Source organism: Dasypus novemcinctus, chromosome 9 (genome assembly GCF_030445035.2).
Source record: "Dasypus novemcinctus isolate mDasNov1 chromosome 9, mDasNov1.1.hap2, whole genome shotgun sequence".
Lineage (NCBI taxonomy): Eukaryota > Metazoa > Chordata > Mammalia > Cingulata > Dasypodidae > Dasypus > Dasypus novemcinctus.
This window is the reverse complement of record NC_080681.1, coordinates 24446912-24467740: the sequence shown is the minus strand read 5'-3', so window position 1 is coordinate 24467740 and position 20829 is coordinate 24446912. Positions and strand designations below refer to the sequence as shown.

General features: G+C 37.3%; 1 protein-coding gene across 4 annotated transcripts in view; it reads left to right on the top strand.

Moving 5' to 3' along the window:
- The window catches only part of CDC14A (cell division cycle 14A), a 193875-nt gene extending 176870 nt beyond the window's left edge, over positions 1-17005 (top strand). For all 4 annotated transcript variants that reach the window (XM_012530321.4, XM_058303114.1, XM_058303118.2 and 1 more), the window contains one exon: positions 15008-17005. In XM_012530321.4, coding sequence (XP_012385775.2) covers positions 15008-15037 — 30 coding nt within the window. In that variant the 3' untranslated portion in view covers positions 15038-17005. The remainder of the gene's footprint in view (positions 1-15007) is intronic.
- The last annotated feature ends 3824 nt before the right edge of the window (positions 17006-20829 follow it).

The following is a 20829-nucleotide window of genomic DNA, read 5'->3' as shown; positions in this document are numbered from 1 at the left end:
TGGGTTTTCTTCCTTCCTTTTTCTCTTCCTCCCCTACTCCTTTTTAAGCAGGTTTCCCCTGAAAGGGAAACACCTATCATTCCCGTTATCATGGACATTGTTGACTTAAGTTAACTTTTCAGCTAAATTTTCATACCACTCTCAGGATCCAGCACAAAGCCAGGAGCTCATTCGTGTGATACATCGTATTTGTTCTGGTTGTGGTCGTATTAGAAATTATGACTTTTCCCATATCATATATTAATGAATGAATTTCAGAGTATTTAGATGTGGGAAATGCTGAATAAAAAGTATCTTCCTAGAACCAAGCTTCAGGCCATGAATATTTCACCTTCTGCAAGGAACTGACCCAGAATTAAGTGAAAAATAAGGAAGGCTTATAGGTAGGTACCTGAGACATAAACGTGGAGAAGGCAGAGTAAAAGGGAGATATTTAAAATTAGCCACCTTTCTTCTAGAGACAGGCAGGAAGAGCTCCAAACACATTTTACCAATGAGATCTTTATTTAGGTTACAAATTCCCTTTTAAAATCATCAATAATCTCTGTTAGGGTAAAATGTGTTAGTTCCTCCCATATTATGAATCACTTTAATCACTTATTTTGATTGCCTCAAAGGAAATTGAGATCTATAGGCACGTGAGCTTTAATCTGAGAGGCAAAAGCATGAAATGGGAAGGAGAAATGGATCCCACAGAGCAAGAAATATGAAACATGGTTGAAACGTTGATTATACTTGGGACTCAAGCAAGCCCTGGGATTGTCCTGGAAAGGCAAACAACTGGGTGCCCTGGGAAGGCTAGGATCTGGCACCCCTTCATACCCACTATTGTTTAAACATTCCTCAGCCCTCATCTAGGGAGAAGCCGGTTTCTTCATGGAAGAAGAGGGGAGAAGGGAAAGTGCCATTGGCAGTGCTGCTCAGGGTGCTACTCGCGGCCGCTTAGCAAAACAGCAGCGCTGCTGTCGGTCTTGGTGGGACCCACTCTCCTACATGAGGACGTGGGGTGGTTGCGTGTGCATATGCATGTGTGTGGGTGGTGGCTGAACCCATTACCACACCATTCCCCCAAGGCCACTTTTCAGTGTGTTTTCTTTCTGCTTTATCCTCAGGCATTCCTTTCCCTAAAAGGAGTTCTAGCATTTATAATTTTCTCCATCTGATTTTATCCCCAAAGACTTTTTTTTGGCAGCATTATTTTAGTTTGCTTTGTAGATTAGGGCCCCCCCCAGGCAACTGCCCGTCCATCCCACCCCTTAATCTGACCCCATTCCAATTATGTAAATTGGGTCCATGTATCTCATTAAAATTCAAATCCATGTAACTGGGGATAAGAAAGAAAATGATAATATATATAAATTTTCTTAATTATCTTTACCAGTCATGTACTTCACAGCAGGAATTGAGTTTAGTCAGTTTTTTCACATACTGATTGTCATGAACATTGTGCCTCATGTCAGGCTTTTTTTTAAAAAAACAGGAGTGCAGATTTTTCCATTTTCAGAAAGTGTCATACATGTAGATAAACATATACATTTCTTGCAGATTTCATGGCTACAGGCTTTGCATAATCCACACTTAACAGCTGAATACCAAAGGGTTTGGTAGCTTGACAAGGTCTCAGTTTTCCTCTATGTTAGTGGAAGCACGGGAACATTCTTTAGGAGATTGCAGATTCTTGCCACCTGGTGATTTTTATGTAACTCAATATAAACTCATTCTGTAGTTTATTTCTTCTTACCTCTTCTCTTCTTCCTCCTCCTCCTCCTCCTCTTCCTCCTCTTTACCCCTCTTCTGGCTGGAGTAATTTTCCAATAATTGAATTTAAAGTAGTAGTCTGTGTGGGCAGCTGCTGCTGTGCTCCTCTTCTCCCCCTAAATTTGTCACCTTACTGTAAAGAAAAGTGTTTATAAATAGAATTACCAGTATGACAACAGTTTCTTCCCCTCGCCCTCCAAGGAAGTAAAAAGGAGCAGGTTACTATAGCAGACCCTCCCTCTGTTATATTTGCCTAGAATACTTCTTGTGTGAAGGAAGTCTCAAAGTCCTAATTCTGCTGGCTTGTGGGCAGAAAGTCTAACTGCAGATGGAAATTCCCATTTTAGGTAGAATAAAACAGGAGATGGTGAGTTATTTCTCCTTTCTTGGTGCAGTGCAGCTTTTCTAATTGTTGTAGGTTTATTGTCTCAATAAGATCATCCATCTCTCCAGTGCTTCTGAAGATTTGAGACACAGGACTTTTAAAGAACTAAGAATATGCCACTGAAAAAGTTTTTAAATCCTTAGGTAGGAAACGAAGTCTTCATGGCAATATCCTCCCAGCACCTTTAAGAAAAGACCCAGAAACTCTTTGGTGGTGTGGGTGATGGGTGTTTAGAAGAAGTCTAATATTTTAAAAGCTACAATTAGCATCTCTTTTGAAAGCTGCAATTGCTCTCTCACTCTCTGCAGCAGTTCAGCCCCCAGAAAAAATGTAAAAATGATTTCCTTGTTCTGTCATTAAAAGGTTTAACTCAGAAAACAAGAGCAACTATTAAGGAATCCTTATGTTTGTGACAGAGTGGTGAGAAACGGTCAGACTTTATTTTTATTCGTTTGGCCTCTCTGTTAGGCCTGAGGCTTCTCCTCACCAGTGCAATGCACATGGCTTCATTTTCGTTGACCCACTTACTGTAAAAAAATCAATTTCACTCCCTGACACACGGGAGTTTTCAAATGCTTAAGTAATGAGGGACATGTGATTATGGTGTGGGTGTGGTGGAAGTAATTTATTAAATTGAAATTACTTGAGGTATTTGCCTTGAATATTTGCTTTTTTAAAAAAAGAGACTTCTCACTGAATTGCTATTCATCTATCTTGTCCCTACCTAACCCCCAATTCTGTTATAGGCAATGGTATTCTCCTATAAGATATTCCATACCATGCCTTGGTCTCCATCGCCATTCTCTTCTCACTCTGAGTTTTAATCATCTGTTCTCTTGTCTGTGTCCTCTGCTAGATTGTGAGCTTGGTAAGGGCAGGGACTGTGCCTGTTTTTCATTGTTGTATGCCCTATATCTGGCATACAGTAGGCAGACTGATTGGGCAGATAGATGGATGTTTAAATGAATGAATGTGGTAATAAGTATTACCTCTGTTTTAAAGATAAAAAACTTGAGAGTCTGAGAGGTGAAATACATTGCCCAAGATTGTTCTGCAAAGCCATAATTTGAACCTAGGCAAGTTTGACTCCAAAAGACATATATTATGATTACATTGTGTCACGTATATATAGTTGTAGGTGTTTAAAATAGATAGGCAAATGATATTTCATTTTGCCCAGAAGTGTTAGGGACAACTATGAAGAAAGGGTAGCAATTTAGTTGAACTTTGGAGGGTGAAGAGCAGCCTGCTGGGAATCTAGGGATGAGAGTATTAATAGGAAGGGGATGAATGGCCGTTGGAGGCAGTGGGAGCAGCAAGAAGAGCGATAGTTTGTTCTTAGGCTCTGAAGTCACGTAGTCCAATCCTAGTTCTGCCTCTGCTGAGCGATGATGCTTGGGCACATTATTTAACCTTTCTGAGCCTGTTTCCTGTACAATGGGAAAAATAGTAGGGACAGATCTAGGTTTTGTGTACCCCAAAGGTTACACCGTTAGGTGGGACCTATTTTTAAAAAAATATTAAAATATCTTGTTTTTGTAAATTTTATACAAGCATATGACTCTATGCTTTGAAGAGGGGTTTGTGTGACTGTGGGATCCTTGAAGCTTATGTGATAATACTAATAATACTGTCTATGTAATAGGCTGGTTATGATGGTTGATGTAAAACATCTGAAGTGTTTTGCAAGTACTTATAGAGTGCTTAATAATTGTTGGCTATTATTGTTTTAAGTGCAGTGAATATTCTGGTGTGGGTAGCACAGAGGGAGACCTGGGGAGGAGGCTGAAGAGTTAAGATGAAACCATTCTGGAAGGTGCAGTGATGAACCCTGGGAATCTTGCAAGCAGGAGTGACTTGATCAGATCTGAAGTGATGAAGATAATTCTGGCAGTTGGGTAGATGATAGTTCTTGGAAGTCAGGAAAAGTAGTTTGAGCTGCATTTCCTGTCCCCATTCCTTACCTCAGGAGGTTTCCTTGAGTAAATGCTGTGGTCATTCAAGGATTATTTTGTTTCAATGTATATAATAGTGTTGATAGTATTAAATAATCATGTGTGACCAATAACTTCCAACATGTTTTTACTATGAATTTTTAAAATGATATAATTGCTTTTGTAAGTGAAAACTACTCAAAGAAAAATTATGGCCCTTAGTAACCATCTTTTACATTTGAGCATGAAAATTTATAAAGTAATGTGTTACATTATAAAGTGTGTGTGTGTGTGTGTGTGTGTAAGGTCAGTTTGATTACAAAGAATTTTTTTTTTTACCTCTGTACTGGGGGTCACATTCATCTTTATGAGAGCGGCCTTTTAGAGCAAGATTTTTATCATATCAACTTACAGGGCATATACGTAATGGTAAGCTATGCTATAATGCTGTTCTTCTGGAATCTCATTTGGATATCACCTATTAAAATATTTTTTGTGATTTTTAAGATTAAGTAATAGCATACATAGAGCTTTGTTATCCACTCATATATTAATCTTTAAACATTTCCAGATATAGTTTCATGGTGAAGGTTGTAAGTTATGTCAGTGATGCCATTCATTGTCGCTTGTAATTTTCTCATTCTTCTCTCTTCCTCATTCCCTTTGTTATGTTTACCTCTTCAATCTTCCTAACACAGTCTCTTCCTACCTTTAAGTCGTTACTTTAAAGTAAGGCCCACAGACTTTTTTCTGTAAAGGGCCAGATAGTAAATTTATTTGGCTTTGTAGGCCATATAATCTCTGTCCCAGCTATTCAACTCAGTATGTAAATGAATGGGTGTGGCCATGTTTCAATAAAACTTTATTTACAAAAACAGGTTGTGGGTTGGCTTTGGCCCAAGGGTCATATTTTACCAATTCCTACTTTAAGTTACCAGATAATATTGATTTCATCCTCTTATTCCTGGTTCAAAAATGTCCGGTGATCTTCCAATGCTAGAACATTATTCCTGAATTCTTTGCTAAGCTTTCAGACCTCGACAGTCTTACTGTATTTATGTAGCTGTGTTTACCCTGCTTGTCTCTGAATGTTTTGCTGCCTAATCCTCCTCCTCCACTATGTTCTCACATACTTTCTGGCTTGGGGGAAGCTCTTACTTGGAAGTCCTCTGTGAAACTTTCCCCGATAAATCAAACCCTCCTAGTGTTTTATTTTTAACATATGTTCTCATCTATGATAGATATTTAGCACCTTATTATATCAATATATAATGTTGCTTATTACTTACAATACATGTTTATTTATAGTCCATATATGTAAGACTTGTCTCCAGATTCTAGACTCACTTTGTGTAGATGGGTGAGATGTGTGGAAGAGAATGACTGTTCTATCCATAGATACAGATGTTTCTCTCTTTTGTCAAACCATTATGAGCCTTCTGTAATATTAGTGAGGTCATCCTCCCTGTGGACTAAACAGATACTTGAGCATCTGATTGGAAGTGGTTGGGGTGGGAAGAAAGGATATACAAAGCAGTAAGCCAAAAGAGGAAATCAAAAAGTCTCCATGTGCAAGTGAGCAAGATAAGGTTGACCCATTCCAACCTGATTCTCCTTGTTCACCCTTTATGTGCACAGTGCTTACTCTCCTAGTAGCTATCACATTGTATGGTTTATAAATAAATGCTGTTTTCTGGGTTCTTGACTCAGTAGCTTCTTCTCCTTTGGAAACACCATCCAATGATATGCTGCTCTTTTTATCCTCCTTACTGTCATCTACTCAACTTCATTCCTTGAGGATTTGGTGTATACTTTTTAGCTACCAGGCTACTACTGCCTGGGCAACTGTAACTTTTTTTTTAATGATCGTCATCATCCTCACTATCATTATCATCAACTTTAGGTACCTCCTATCTTGTAGGTGTTGGTTTAGGTGCTTTATTTATTTATTTATTTATTTAAAGATTTATTTATTTATTTGTTTCTCTCCCCTCTCCCCCACCCAGTTGTCTGTTCTCTGTATCTATTGGCCCTGTGTTTTTCTTTGTCCACTTCTGTTGTTGTCAGCGGCATGGGAATCTGTGTCTCTTTTTGTTGCGTCATCTTGTTGTGTCAGCTCTCTGTGTGTGCGGTGCCATTCCTGGGCAGGCTGCACTTTCTTTCATGCTGGGCAGCTCTCCTTATGAGGTGCACTCCTTGCGCATGGGGCTTCCCTGTACAGGGACACCCCTGCGTGTGGACACCCCTGAGTGGCACGGCACTCCTTCACACATCAGCACTGCATGTGGGCCAGCTCCACACGGGTCAAGGAGGCCCGGGGTTTGAACCGCAGATCTCCCATGTGGTAGGCAGACGCCCTATCCACTGGGCCAAGTCCGCTTCCTGGTTTAGGTACTTTATATGCATTGTTTCATTTATGTCTCTTAACCCATGGTTGGCAGATAAAAATATCAAGACTCATGCAGTAACTTGCCTAGGGTCACACTGCTACTGTATTTTATTTTATTTTATTTTTATTTTTTTAATTTAATTTATTTCTCTCCCCTTCCCCCCCACCCCAGTTATCTGTTCTCTTTGTCTGTCTGCTGCATCTTCTTTGTCCGCTTCTGTTGTCGTCAGCAGCACAGGAATCTGTGTTTCTTTTTGTTGTGTCATCTTGTTTTGTCAGCTCTCCATGTGTGCGGCATCATTCCTGGGCAGGCTGTACTTTGTTTCGCGCTGGGCCGCTCTCCTTACAGGGCGCACTCCTTGCGCGTGGGGCTCCCCTATGCGGGGGACACCCCTGCGTGGCATGGCACTCCTTGTGTGCATCAGCACTGTGCATGGGCCAGTTCCACACGGGTCAAGGAGGCCCGGGGTTTGAACCGTGGATCTCCCATGTGGTAGACGGACGCCCTAACCACTGGGCCAAGTCCGCTGCCGTGCTACTATATTTTAAACTTCCTTAACTCCAATCGCCTTTATTTTTATTCATTTGGAAATTCATTTACTGGCCTAGTTATTGTGCTTAGAGCATTGCTTCTGATTTCTTAAATCCTACAAGGCACCTTTCATAAATCCTACAAGGCACCTTTCAAAATTTATCTCCTCTACTATCTCTGTTCATGACCTCTTTATGACTTCTCCCTATTTTGCCAGCCTTCTCAAGTTTACTTACTTCCTCCAGAAGCCTGCATAGCCTTTTCTGCTACCTTCTGCTGACATTCTCACTTCCAGTTGGACCTTCTTTCTGTGGCCTCTAAAATTAGATCAATTCAAGCATCTCTGGGATCTAGTCCAAGTTTTTCTCTCTTTAAACACTTTTGGAAGAAATCCTATAACTTTCCAGTTGGCTCCTTTTCAAATAAGTTTCTAATTTACCTGACTCTTCAGTGCTCATAGTAGTTTATGTTTCTCTGTTTGGTTCCCTCTCTCTTCTCCACACTGGTTCTTCCAAAATTTTCTAAAATCTTCCATCAATTCAACCTAGTTCATCTGAGAATCTAGAATTTATCACTTAACTTTCTTCTTCTCTACCTCAAAGTTTATTTCCATCTTGACTTATCCTTTTTTTCTTCCTATTTAAAAAGAAAGAAACCCCATTATTTTCCAATGATAACTCATCTACTGTACTATTCTTTCCAAACTCTTCTAGGAAGTTGCCCCATTCATTTCCTTCTTCTCTTATATCTTCAGTCTCAATGCTCTTGTCTCCTCATTTGCAAGCAGGTACTTAAGGTGGCCAGAGGTGGTAGAGATAGAGACAAGTCTTCCCTTAGCCATGTCTGCCTCTTATAATTTTTCCTTTAGAGCCAAACTTGCTTGGTGAAGAGGAGCCTATCTTCACACCTCTACATTCACCACCTACCTTCCCTCCCAGGTGATCTTCTGCCTCTGTAGCTGGGAGAGGCATGCCCCCTCTCCGTCCTAGTGAAGTCTCTCTCCTACAGATCACTATTGGTTTCTTTAAGGCCAGATCTGTTGGTCTCTTGTTAGTCCTCATTCTTCTTAGTCTTTCTGCAGGATTTGACAATACTGACCACCTTCTTTCCCTATGATTTTTCTTAGCCTTTAATTTCTAGAATATTATTTTTCCTTTTAACCTTTTAAATCTGTTTAACCCATTTTTTCCCTCTGCTTCCTCCTGAAAATATTGTTTTCCCCCAAGGCTCTGACCTTTGACCCTCTTCTCTCCCTGGGAAATCTTCTGAGCTTTGGCTGGAACTACATTTCCATCTGTCCATGGGCATTGTGGGAGAGAATATGCATTCTTTAAACTGCCTATTCCTCCTTTTGTTTCCTACCTCAGCAATTGCATCATTATTCATTCGATAATCACCTTTCACACTCTTCTGCCCTTTCCTTCTGCCACATCCAGTTACTAAGTCCCACCAGTTTTCCCTCTGCAATGCCTGTTTTCTGTTCCTCCAATCTCACCACTGCTGCCCTAACTGGAGTCATCATGGACTATTGTGATGGCTCTTTTTCTGCCTTAGGCTTCTTTTCTCTATCCTGCTGCTAGTGTTAAATTTCTAAGACACAAAAGCAGATCAAATGAATCCCAGGTTAGAATCGTTCAATGGCTTCCCCTGGCCTCTGAGGTCTCATCTGGACTCTCTGGGTTGCCCGGCGCACGCCTCCCTCCCTGCCTCGGCTGCAGCAGCTCTGCCCTTAGCCCGGAGCCTCTCTCCCTACCTAACCCCCTCGCATGTGGCTCACTCTGCTTTCCCTCTTTTCTCGGCTTGGTTATCTCCTTCATGGCTTTGCTAAATAGTTACTTTTGGTGAAGCATTTGCAGTCCATCCAGGCAGAATGCTTTTTCCTTCTCGAGTCTCATAGGACTTAGTTCTCACCCCTGTGGGTTGGTTCCTCATAATTAGTTGTGCGCAATTCTTTCTCACACCTCGGCTGACTTTGAAGCTTCTCAGGAGCATCTATCTCTCTTTCTTCAGGTTCCCTAGTATAGTGTGAGCAGCTAATAAATATTTATTGAACCAAAAATTGGATACTATATCTAGCTTCTGTGAATGTTAAGCCAAGAACTAAGGTACTTAGAAATGGATGTATGGTTTTATTAACATATGAAACCCTAACAAAGCAGAACAAGCTTTATGTTTTAGATTTAATATACAATTATTTGTGGAGGGTTTTTTTTTTTACTAGAAATGTGGCTTTACTAAAATAAGAGAAAATAAATTTTAACTGAGCTTTGCATCAATATAATTTTGGTATTCAGATGAACTGAAAACACTCATGTAATGATTGGCTGAGTCAAATTGGATGTCAACAATCTGTCACTTAACAATTGAGCTCATTTTGATTGTTGAAAGCACAGATTAAATTTCTCTGGAAAAATGAATCTATTAAAAATCATGTAAGAAGGTGAAAGAATATTTATAAAGAAATTTCTTATATATATATATATATATATATATATATATATAATTTTAATAAACTGAAATTGACTTGGTAAATCTTGGGGTCCCTGAAATTCTTAGAGAACAGTCTAGAGAAATATATATAGTCCCTTTAAATCTCATTTTATCACAGACCTTGGTCTTCTTGTGTTAATATAATGCCAACAAAAATTTATCCAGCTATGTTTCTTCTGGTATCATTGGAGGAATATATATTAGCAGAAGCAAATGTATTCAGTATTGTGAAACCACATTTGGGGAAATATGTATCAACACACATTTTGTGTGCTGACTTACAAGAAATATAAAAACTGGGAAAATCTGTTGCAAAGCTGTAAAGAGATCCAGAAGTACAGAGGCAGTTGTAGAAGAATTTATTTTTCCCAGTCATACATGTTCATTAAAACTCAGAAGACTGAAGGGTTATATATAAAATAAGAGGCCATATTTCCAAACATGTATTTTTATTTCTTTAATTTTCTATGCCATTAAATAGATTTTTTCAGTGCTTTTTGCCTTCATCATTAGAACTCAAACCAGGGATACCTAGTAGATTAATCCTTTGCTCTGCTTGTTTAGTTTTTCTTTCTTTAGGGACTTGGGAAAATGCAGAAAAGAAAAAGTCAGCAAGGCAAAAGACTGTAGAAATTTTGAGTTAGGATTTTGACCTAGTAGGATGCTAATATCATAGGCTGTCAGGTCCTTTAGTCCAGGTTATTTGAACTGTAAAACATTGCTTTATTCAGTTTCTGACAAGATTTTTATTTTTCTTTACAATTTGATATTTTTGATAAGCCAAACTCTATATTTATTTATTAGCCTTTTGTACAGCATTTACACTTATAATTATTATACATTTTTCTACCATGAATAAGTAACTGGGCTGTTTTAAAAAGAAACACCTCCAGAGTAGCTAAATTTTTAAAGTCACTACCCACATCTGCCAAAACAGATTAGTAGCATATTTCCAGAACAGAACAAACTGTCTTGATCTTCTTACCTAACATTTTGTTTTATGTCAAATCTAACTGCTTCTAGGGAACAAGTCTTGATGGAAGCTTATATTTTGACATACAAATTTTGGGGGCTGCAAGTATAATGTAATTTTATCCTTATTTTCCAGGTTGAATATTGTTACATTATTACTTTTGTGGTATTCATATCATAATAATACCATGTATTCATAAAAAACTTCATCTAGCTTTTACACTATAACCTATTGTGCTTACAGTTGAAATCAACTTACATACTCCAGTTGAAAGACTAAAAATCTGTTGGTTATATATGCAATTGCTACATTGTGAAATAATATCCATACCCAGGTCTCACTTCCTTTATAACCAGTCCCATTGTGATTGTAGTCATTTTTTGTGTAATTCAGATGCCATATGTATTAATTCATTATGTTAACATGGACAAAAAACAATAGCGAAGCAGAAATTAAAACTCTTAAATTATCAGAATACTTAAGCATGGATGTTTTCAGAAAGAAAATCTTTTTTTTTTTTTTTAAGTTTATTTCCCCTTTCCCATGTTTTTAGAATTTCCTGTATTCCTCCATTCAATCTTGGCTGCCACAATCAGACAGACAGAAAGCGTAAGAACCTTCTTTTTCTTGCATCTGTAGTGGAAGAAGATTTCTTTTTAATTTAGAATATTCCTGAAAAATTTTTTATTCAGTCCTGTTGAAAATCCTTTTTAAAGTGTATTTATCTCCTTTACAGTCATGAATATTGCATTCTTATATTTCTTTGCTCAACTGAGGATTATAATCTGCCTTGGTTTGCATCAGGGTAATAGAGAATATTGGATTGGTAAGTAGTGATCACAGAACAGGTCCTTGAAATTGTTTTGAGGTATAATATGTTGGCTAAGAGTTTGGTTTTTAGAACCAGATATCAGGGTTTAAATCTCAGCTCCACCACTTCTTAGTTGTGTGATCTTTGGCAAGTTACTTTACGTCTTTGTGCCTTGATTTTCCTCATCTGTAAAATAGGTTGTCTGAAATATTTAATCAGTTAATACATGTAGGATGTTTAGAACTGTGATTGGCATATAGGAAGTATTCAATAAATATCTGTCTCAGAATAATCATCCTTCCAAGAAATATATAGAATTTATTAAGAACTCCAGATAGTTGTGTATTAATTAATCTGTTTTTAAATACCCTTATAAAAAACCACAATAATTATATTGTTGATAGAGTGCAAAGTATATTTGCATTTTTACTATAAAAATGCTAATAACCGGCTACTGTCTTTTCTTGGATATTAGTAACTTTAGGATCCACAGACATTTGGAAAACATTTTATATAGTTCGTAGTCCTGCTAAAGACTGTAAAAGAAGCACTGAGTTATGCTTTGTTATGATGTATATAAGGTGAAACCAGGGACCTAGGTATCTATATTTCGTCTGTGCTAAGATTTCAAGTGGATGAGTACTGGTATTTCGGTTCTAGGTTTCCTCAGCTGTGGCCAATTTCAAATAGACCAGACAGATCCTTTATACGACCTCACTTTGTAAGCAAGTGGTGCTAGAAGTCTGTTACGGTCATTCCAGGCCGTTGTTCCCCTAGTGAAAAGGCCTTGAAATGTCAGTTATTTGATTTTTTAAAGTAAGTCTTGCAGACTTAAAATTCTCACTTCCTTTGCATCCACTTCCACTGTGATTTTGTTTTAGATTGAAAATGAAAAGAAGCTAACTTGTTATAAAATATTGGTATTAGAATAATTTGGTAAATGCTTTTTACTGATCTTTCATTTCCCTTAACCTTCTTTTCATCATATAAAGAAACCATGGAATATATTTTGTTTCGAGAAATTTCATATCATATTTATCCCCCAGTGCCTAATGTATATGTAATTTTTGAGTACATTAACTATTCTGACAAAAGGCCCATTCTTGGGCTAAATCATATCTTCATTTGTTTGCAGAGCCCAGTTAGATAATATATGAAGTGAATTGGGTGGGTAGACAAGGAAGCGGTAAGGGATTGTGGTACACCGTGTCTGAAGGCTGGATTAAACACCATCCACGTAGTTTGAAAGGAAAAACATGAAAGGAAAACTTGCTTCTGGAAGACTATGAATATATACTTTGTATGAAAGAAATCCTTAAACCTATTCAAACTATTTCTGTTTTCCAGTTCAGTGGGTATCATGATTCCATAAAATAAATATGTATGCATTTTCTCTCTCTCTCTCTGTCTTTCTCACACACACACACACACACATTTACCCACTATACATCAATGCATACATAAATATTTATCATGGAAGAAAGTTAATGAAAGTTACTTGCCCACTGACTACTTGCTGTTTTTGAGAATTGATGGACTTTTCAAAGGAGATGCTTGTTAAAACAACTTTGTTCTGAATTTATAAACCTTCTGTTTGCAAAGCTTTCTAATTCCTATTAGTGATAACACGACCAATTTTTCTAATGGGAACAAAAGCAAAAGTTAAGTATTCCCAAGAAAGCATTGGCTGATATGCAGTATGTGTGTATAGCATTCTTTTTTTATTTTTTATTTTTTTTATTTTTTATTTTATTTTTTATTGTTTTTAATTACATTAAAAAAAATATATGAGGTCCCATTCAACCCCACCGCCCCCGCCCCCCACTCCCCCCACAGCAACACTCTCTCCCATCATCGTGTGTGTATAGCATTCTTATAGCTGTGGAGACTTCCCTGGCTGCCTTCTACTACTTGCCAGACTTAAGAAGGAATGAAGAAAAAGCAGCTAGAAAAATGATAGTCCTTTCTTTATATTCTAATTTCTACCAAGGCAATGATGTACCACAAGTTAAATGTATATAGACTTTAAAACACTTAACCAGTTTCACTGGATGTCTCAGGGTCTTATCTTTTTTTTAAATTCCATCTCTGGGTTCGGGCATATTTATATTGCAGTATCCTAACTTTCAATTATGAGACTCCTCTTTTGAAACCTCATTCTGTAGCAAGAAAGCCATCTTGCCAACTTTTTCCATTCTTCCTAACAGCTCTTGACATTTAACCTCTTTCTTGTAACCTGCAGACTTGAGAACTCCCCCTTTCCCTTACCACCCCTTGCCTAATCCTTTGTTTTGTGTGCAATGTCAATTTTACCTTATATATAATCTATTATTATTAAATGTTGACTTCCGTTTTCATTCAATGTCTGTTTTGACAGTGTCGTCCATTTCAACTTTTATGCTCACTGAGGGTGGGGACCATAACTTTTTCATTCACTGTGCTGATAGGTGTTTACTTAGTAAATGGCTGTCGATAGCTATAAAGTTCACTGGGATTTTGAGACTGACTAAACGTAGTTGGAATGCTTTTGTAAGCTCATGGGAAAATGGACAGATTCTTTTTTACTGATACCTATCCATCAACAAAATGGGACAGCCTCAGGATTGATACGACCTATTAATAAAATGATGCAAATAAATTTAGAAAATAAAGATTGGGTGGGAGAAAAGGGCAGTTGTCAGAAAATCAAGTAAACTTTCTTGTTCTAAAGCATTTGATTAGAAAAATTTTGCAAAGGAAATTTTGCAAAGGAAATTTGTTAATGTTTAGAATGATTTATGTTCCTCATTTCTAACTATACTATTGGATGCGCAAAAACACTTTGGCAAACTTGCTCTCTAGCTCTATCTTTTCCTGATTTATGTCTGTATCGATGCATTCTGATTACATATCCCAAGCATGTTCCATTTATATTGTATCATCTAAATATAATGTGAAAGGAGCTTGCATTGTTTACTTTTCTTAAAAATTGCCCATTTTTTAGTTAGTTATGAATGCAAGACTCTTCTACATAAATGCTTTCAAGACTTAGATTAGATTTCAAAGCTGGAAGTGTTTTGTGTCCCCTTTACTGGAAAGGGTTTAAAAGGTATTTATTAATTTCAAGCATTTTTTAGGAATTTGTTCAAATAGCTCATTGTACCACATTAGAAGCATTAACATGGCATTGATATATTAAATTAAAAAAAAAAACAAAACACGTCTCTTGGGGAGCGAATATAGCTCAGTAGTTAAGCACCTGCTTCCAGGTAGGAGGTCCTGGGTTCAATCCCTGGTACCTCCTAAAAAAAAGATAAAAAGGAAGAAAACCCCATTTTCTAAAGAAAGTATGTTCTGGTGATTTTCAAGTTAGTTACAAGAACCATTTAATATTTTGATTATTGTATTACTCAATTGTATAATTGATTAATAATATTATAGTATTCTTGCATAAAAACTGGGAAATATGTTTGTTACTTCCTAGTTTTCAATTAATACTTAATTTTTAATCACCATTGATAAGTTAGTAAATCTTTTAAAATGTAAAGTTTTCTTGCAAACCCTTTACATAATTGAGTATCTCATTTTGTTTATTAAATACCTTGTTTCCCCATCTTTTTCTATTTTTTCCTTAACTTATTTCATATATCTTTAATATAATAGACCAAAACTGCCTTGTGTTAAGGAAGAAGCTGCGTGGTTTACTGGAAGTTTTATATGAAATTTAACCTCAGTTTATGTCTCTCCTCTGCACAGTCCCTTCAGTCTGAATACGTTCATTACTAAGGCGTTGCCACTCCGGTGAAAGCTGTTCTACTCTTAGAAACAATTTCTTCATCTGGATGAGCAATGTAGAGGGAAAGCAACTGCTCGCTGGGAGGATATCTCTGCCTTCTGACTTTAAATTAAAGAAAGCATTAAGATAAGACCTTCAAGAGACTTGAAGCCAGAAAACTCTGGTTAATGACTACTGTAAATGCACTGAATGTTTATAGAGATGTCAACAATTTTTAAGACAGTTTTAATGTTGAATTTGGTATTTTGAAAGGTTATTTTAAGTGTATTTTGGTAATACATTTGTTATTACATTTACATGTACAGTGTTACATTATGTATGTATTGTCAACTTTAAAAGACTATTTTGATAACTTTATAAATATATAAAATTATGTAAAAAACTAGACTATATATTTTGATTTAGATTTACCTGCTGTTTGCTACCAAAATTTTGTATTTTGAATTTGTTTAGGATAGTTTTGTCTACAATGAATAAATGATTCCCCCTTACCAAGAAAAATAAAGGAAGAAGTTTTAGAAAGTGATTTTTTATGCTCCCACTATGAATTTGGCAGATCAGTTTATTCCTTTTTGGAAGTCAGTCTGATTTGATTTAATGAGTTACTGACGTTTATCTCTAGCAAGTATATACTTGTTTGATATGGTTTATTTAGACCATTCCTTTTCCCCCCTTTTTCGTTGCTGAGCCATTTAAATTAGTTTTGCATCGTTAGGGACTTTTGAAAATATTTAACATCTAATTGAAGATCAGAATTCACTGAATGTTCCTCCTGAAAGCATGGCTTTTCTCTGTGAAATGTCTCAGCATTCTAAATGCTTTTATTTCTTTCCTCTTCTCAAAAGAGTTCTTTACCCAAATAGAATATTCTGCTTTTGGTATGAAGTTGTTGTTGCCTGTAATCACCCGTAGTCTGATACCAGTTTTAAATCAGCGAAGAGAAAAAGCTGAAAAAGATGCTGCTCCGTAGCTAATGGAGATATGTTTTTAACAGAGTGCAAACCCCAGACATACACCCTAGCCTACCATGAAAATGAAAGGACCCTTTAGAGGTACTCACAGCCTTTCCATGTAAGTGTAATCCTATGTTATGTCTCTGGAAGCCTGCAGGCTTCATTTCTGTGGGGAGATGGGGAGTCTTAGATCCCGGTTCCCTTCCATGCTGCTTAAGAGTGGACTATTCAGAGACATTAGAAATTGCTAGTTAAATGGATTCATTTAAAGTGCTTTATTCCCATCCACAGAATTATTTATTATGTGTTATTAGGAAGAAGATACCTTGAGACTATTGTATGTGCTTCAGCAAAGCATCTTGTTCATGCTTTACATTTTAAAAAAGGCATTTGAATGAACATTTGACTCAGGTTCATTAACTTAACCTTTAATTAACCAATAATTGCACTAAACTGATAAATAAATGAATTGTATGTTTTAAGACTCAAAAAATAAGTGGAATTAAATGTATACCTTTTCTAAAGCTGAAAAAGTAAAATATTTTATTATGAGTTATTGTAAAAAAAAAAGGTTGTTAAGTGTATAGAATATGGTAGTATTTTTTTAAAGAAATTATCAGTGTAAATGAACTCAGATGACATTTGAGAACTGGGGGAAAGGGAACTATATCGATAATTTTAGTTTTGTAAACACTAATTTGTGTGCAGTTGTTAAAATGATTGTTAAATTGACTACTATAAATTCTCCATAATTGTGTATGTGTATGTCACATGTATCTACATGTGTATATCTTAAAATTCATTTATACACATGTACATACATAGACACACCAAGTGTATGTATGTAATATAGAAAGTATTTAGCAGAGTAATTCCACTTCAGTTATAAGAAATGTTTGACATGTATTTTGTTATGAATAGTTTACCTTCCAAAAGATACTTTGTTCTATTTTAAAGTGTAGAAGAATACACTGCTAATAAATAATAAAAGTTTTATGCAATTTATGCATTCCCTGGCTTTTATAACTGGGACTTTGAGTTATTGATATATTGAAGTTTCTTTATAATTTTTAAAAAATTTTTGGTCTAATCTGGTTGATAACCTTTCTAGTTTCTCAAGATCTCTGTTCTGGATTTTTAGTTAATCTTTTATTGACTCTCTGCTCTGGTTGTGACCATATATGACACTGAACTCAAAGAAAACTTATGCTTTGAATTTCACAAAAGTTGATAATTTCAGGTTTTCTCTCTAATTTTCCTTTCCATTAAAATCATCACTAATCATGATCAGTGTTTTGGATCCTGCTTGGTCCTTTATGACTACTGTAATATATATTGGTTACCAATTCCTTTTGATGAAGAATCATCATTTTTCTTAAGGAAGAATTACAGAAATAAGTCAGATGGAGGAAAACCTCACACCTGTGAGATCTGTGCCCTGAAGAGCCAACTTGGGAGTGTAAGACACTACACTATTTATTGAAGATTCTCTTTCTATTAAACTGGATCTCTTTTGGTTGTTTGTTTTTTTTCAGCTTTTTTCCTTTTTAATTTTTCAGAGTGCAAAGATAGGAAGGTAAGAAGTTGGTTTAAATCAAGAGTAATGGAAGACATAGCTATAAAAGATATTTGAAGTTGGAAATCTACCATTAACTATTCCACAACACTGCATGAAAAAGGATACCCAGGTTGTCATGGGATCACATGTTAGAGAAGGCAATTTCTTCTGAATCCCTGAATTTATCTAAAAAAGCAGAAAATCTTACTTTCTACAGATTTCATTCTTATGAAAAAGAAAGTAAAAAAAATTAATTAGCTAATTTCAACAACTTTCTTGCCTGTTGACCATTGAGTATGTGTGACTGTGTACCCTTAAAGGTAAAATGATTTATAAGCTCAAAACATACTGGGAGAACCTGTCCAATATATATTCGGCTATGATTCATATGCAGAGGTACATGAATTTACCAACTACAAGCTTCACAAATTTAGTTTAAAAATTGTTCTCACTTGCCTCTTTTCCTTAGTGACAGGTATTACACCTCAGTATATTAAAAGTTTCTATTTAAACCAATTATTGGTATATAAGCTGAACGGTACTCTGTGGTGTTTCATGTCATGTAAGAGATCTGTGCCCTTTCCCAAAGTTCTATGAGAAGGCAGAGTTAATGCTGCCTGCAAAAGCCTTGCAATGCTCAGCAAAGCAAGAATTTGGTCACTGCATGTCTGCTCAGAAGAGCAATGAGGGACATTTCCACTTGCAGCAGGATATACATTACAGCAGAGGTAAAGCCCCCTTGTTTACACATAGGTTGCATAGGAGTGGCACCCATGACAAAGGAAAGTAGAAAATAATTGTATTAAGTTATTTTGAGCTGAATTGAAATGTTAATATATTCCCACCCAGTTCCTTTTCTATGGATTGAATTATGATAATCATATCAAGAAGGAAAAAATAGCTTTTTTAGAGCGTTTTAAACTTTTTTTTTTGGCAAGTGCAAGTAGAAACTTAAATTGAAAAACTACATTTAATGCAAATCTATTTGGACCCGATTTAAAATGGATCAGCATAAATTAGCTGACCTTTTCACTCACAGTGCTTTGTTTTAACCTGCACCAAAATAGAGGTGAAGCACATCATCAGTTATTGCTCCTTTGGTTTGAATCAAGGTGACTGAAACATTTCTGGGAAGTTGGGCTACAAGTGAAGAATGGGGTAAGGCAGTAACGTGGAAATAATTCCCACTGCAAATGTTTACATTAAAACTAAAGATTGGGCTTAATGATCCATCAAATCTATTTTGTTTATTTATAGTATGGCGCTTTCTCAAAAGGATTTGGAGCAAGGTTTGGAGCCGCTGAATTTTGAGGCCACTGATGTTGGGGACAAAAGCTGAGATAAAAAGCTCTCAAATGTCACAGGCTATTGGCCATATCTTCCCAGGTTGGACAAGTTTACACCAAATGTACACTTTCAGGCAACCCCAGGACTCCTCCCTGGAGTTTATTTTACTCAAGACTTTAAGAAGGGATTATCTCCACCTGAGATCTTACAGTGTCATTGTCAGTCTTTTTTTTTTTTTTTAAGATTATTTATTTATTTCTGTCCCGTCCCTTCCCCGCCCCCCCCAGTTGTCTGCTCTCTGTGTCCATTAGCTGTGTGTTCTTCTGTGACTGCTTCTGTCCTTATCAGCGGCCCTGGGAATCTGTGTTTCTTTTTGTTACGTCATCTTGCTGTGTCAGCTCTCCCTGTGTGCGGCACCATTCCTGGGCAGGCTGCACTTTCTTTTGCACTGGGTGGCTCTCCTTATGTGGCACACTCCTTGCACGTGGGGCTCCCCTACACGGGGACACCCCTGCTTGGCAGGGCACTCCTTGCGCGCATCAGCACTGCGCATGAGCCTCACAGGTCAAGGAGGCCCGGGGTTTTAACCGTTGACCTCCCATGTGGTAGACGGACGCGCTAACCACTGGGCCAAGTCTGCTTTCCCCATTGTCGGTCTTGACACCCAGATTCCCCTTATGTCAGGTGGATGAGAGTTCAAGAGACAAAACCGGACATCATAATAGTATAATGATCATCTATACAAATATTTATTTATCCATCTATCATTTATTTAGGACATATCTAACATATACTGATAGCTAATGGAGACTAAGTTTTAATGTATAACATGAAAAAATAAAAATATATGCCTTTTCATACTGGGAAATAAAGCTTGGAAGACAGGGTTTTATTGAGCCTTGGGTCCCAGAGACTTGAGATTAAAGGAGCCAGTCCATCCTTGTCTTTGGAAAAAGCAGCATCAAAAATGAATAAAACCTAGAGGAGATGGAACCATTTTCTACAATCACGATTTCTTGCAGGCAGAGAGACTTTTAACTCCATACTGCTACATACTAAGATACACTCAAAGAGGCACATTTCTGACAGTTTTATCAAGTCTAGGATGATGTAACAAAAGAGCATTCTGTGCAGCGTGGGGTTATATAGTCATGTGGCATTGCCGAGTGTGACCAGTAGGGTTGGATCGGCCTAGTTTTTCCTTATTTGGGATGGGTTATCTTCACTTCCGGTTTCTCCCTGGGCTACTTGTCATACGAATCTGTTTTGCAAGTATAGCAGTCCATCCGAGATGCTCCCTGCTGCTTGAGCTCTACCACTTTGATTCTTTGCTTTCACTGACCAAGAAATAAGGTCAGGGGTCACGTCAAAAGGCAACACTATGGAAACTATAACACAGAGCAGAGACACCCGTGAAAGTCTCTTGGCTCAGAGATTCTTGTGTCACATCACCACAAAGCACCAGCCTTGGCGCTCCCTTTCTCAGACACCTCACCGGAGGGCAAGTGAGGGAAGCTGGGCTCCTGTCAGGACAAGAAGTGGAACTGCTGAAGGAGACTTCAGTACCGACTCTGCCAGCAGATCTGAGACTTAAAATAGTTTGACCTATTTTAAAGTCAAACCTTTTGAAAAATTATCCTTAATTAAGGAGTCCTGTTTAAGATACAGGTAGTTGGGGATGTTAATTTTTTTTTTTTAAGATATATTTATTTATTTCCCTCCCCTCTCCCCCGCCCCTCACCCCCGTTGTCTGTTCTCTGTGTCTATTTGCTGCGTCTTTTTTGTCTGCTTCTGTTGTCGTCAGCGGCACGGGAATCTGTGTTTCTTTTTGTTGCGTCATCTTGTTCTGTCAGCTCTGTATGTGCCATGCCATTCCTGGGCAGGCTGCACTTTCTTTCGCGCTGGGCGGCTCTCCTTACTGGGTGCATTCCTTGCGCGTGGGGCTCCCCTATGCGGGGACATGTGGCAGGGCACAACTTGGGCC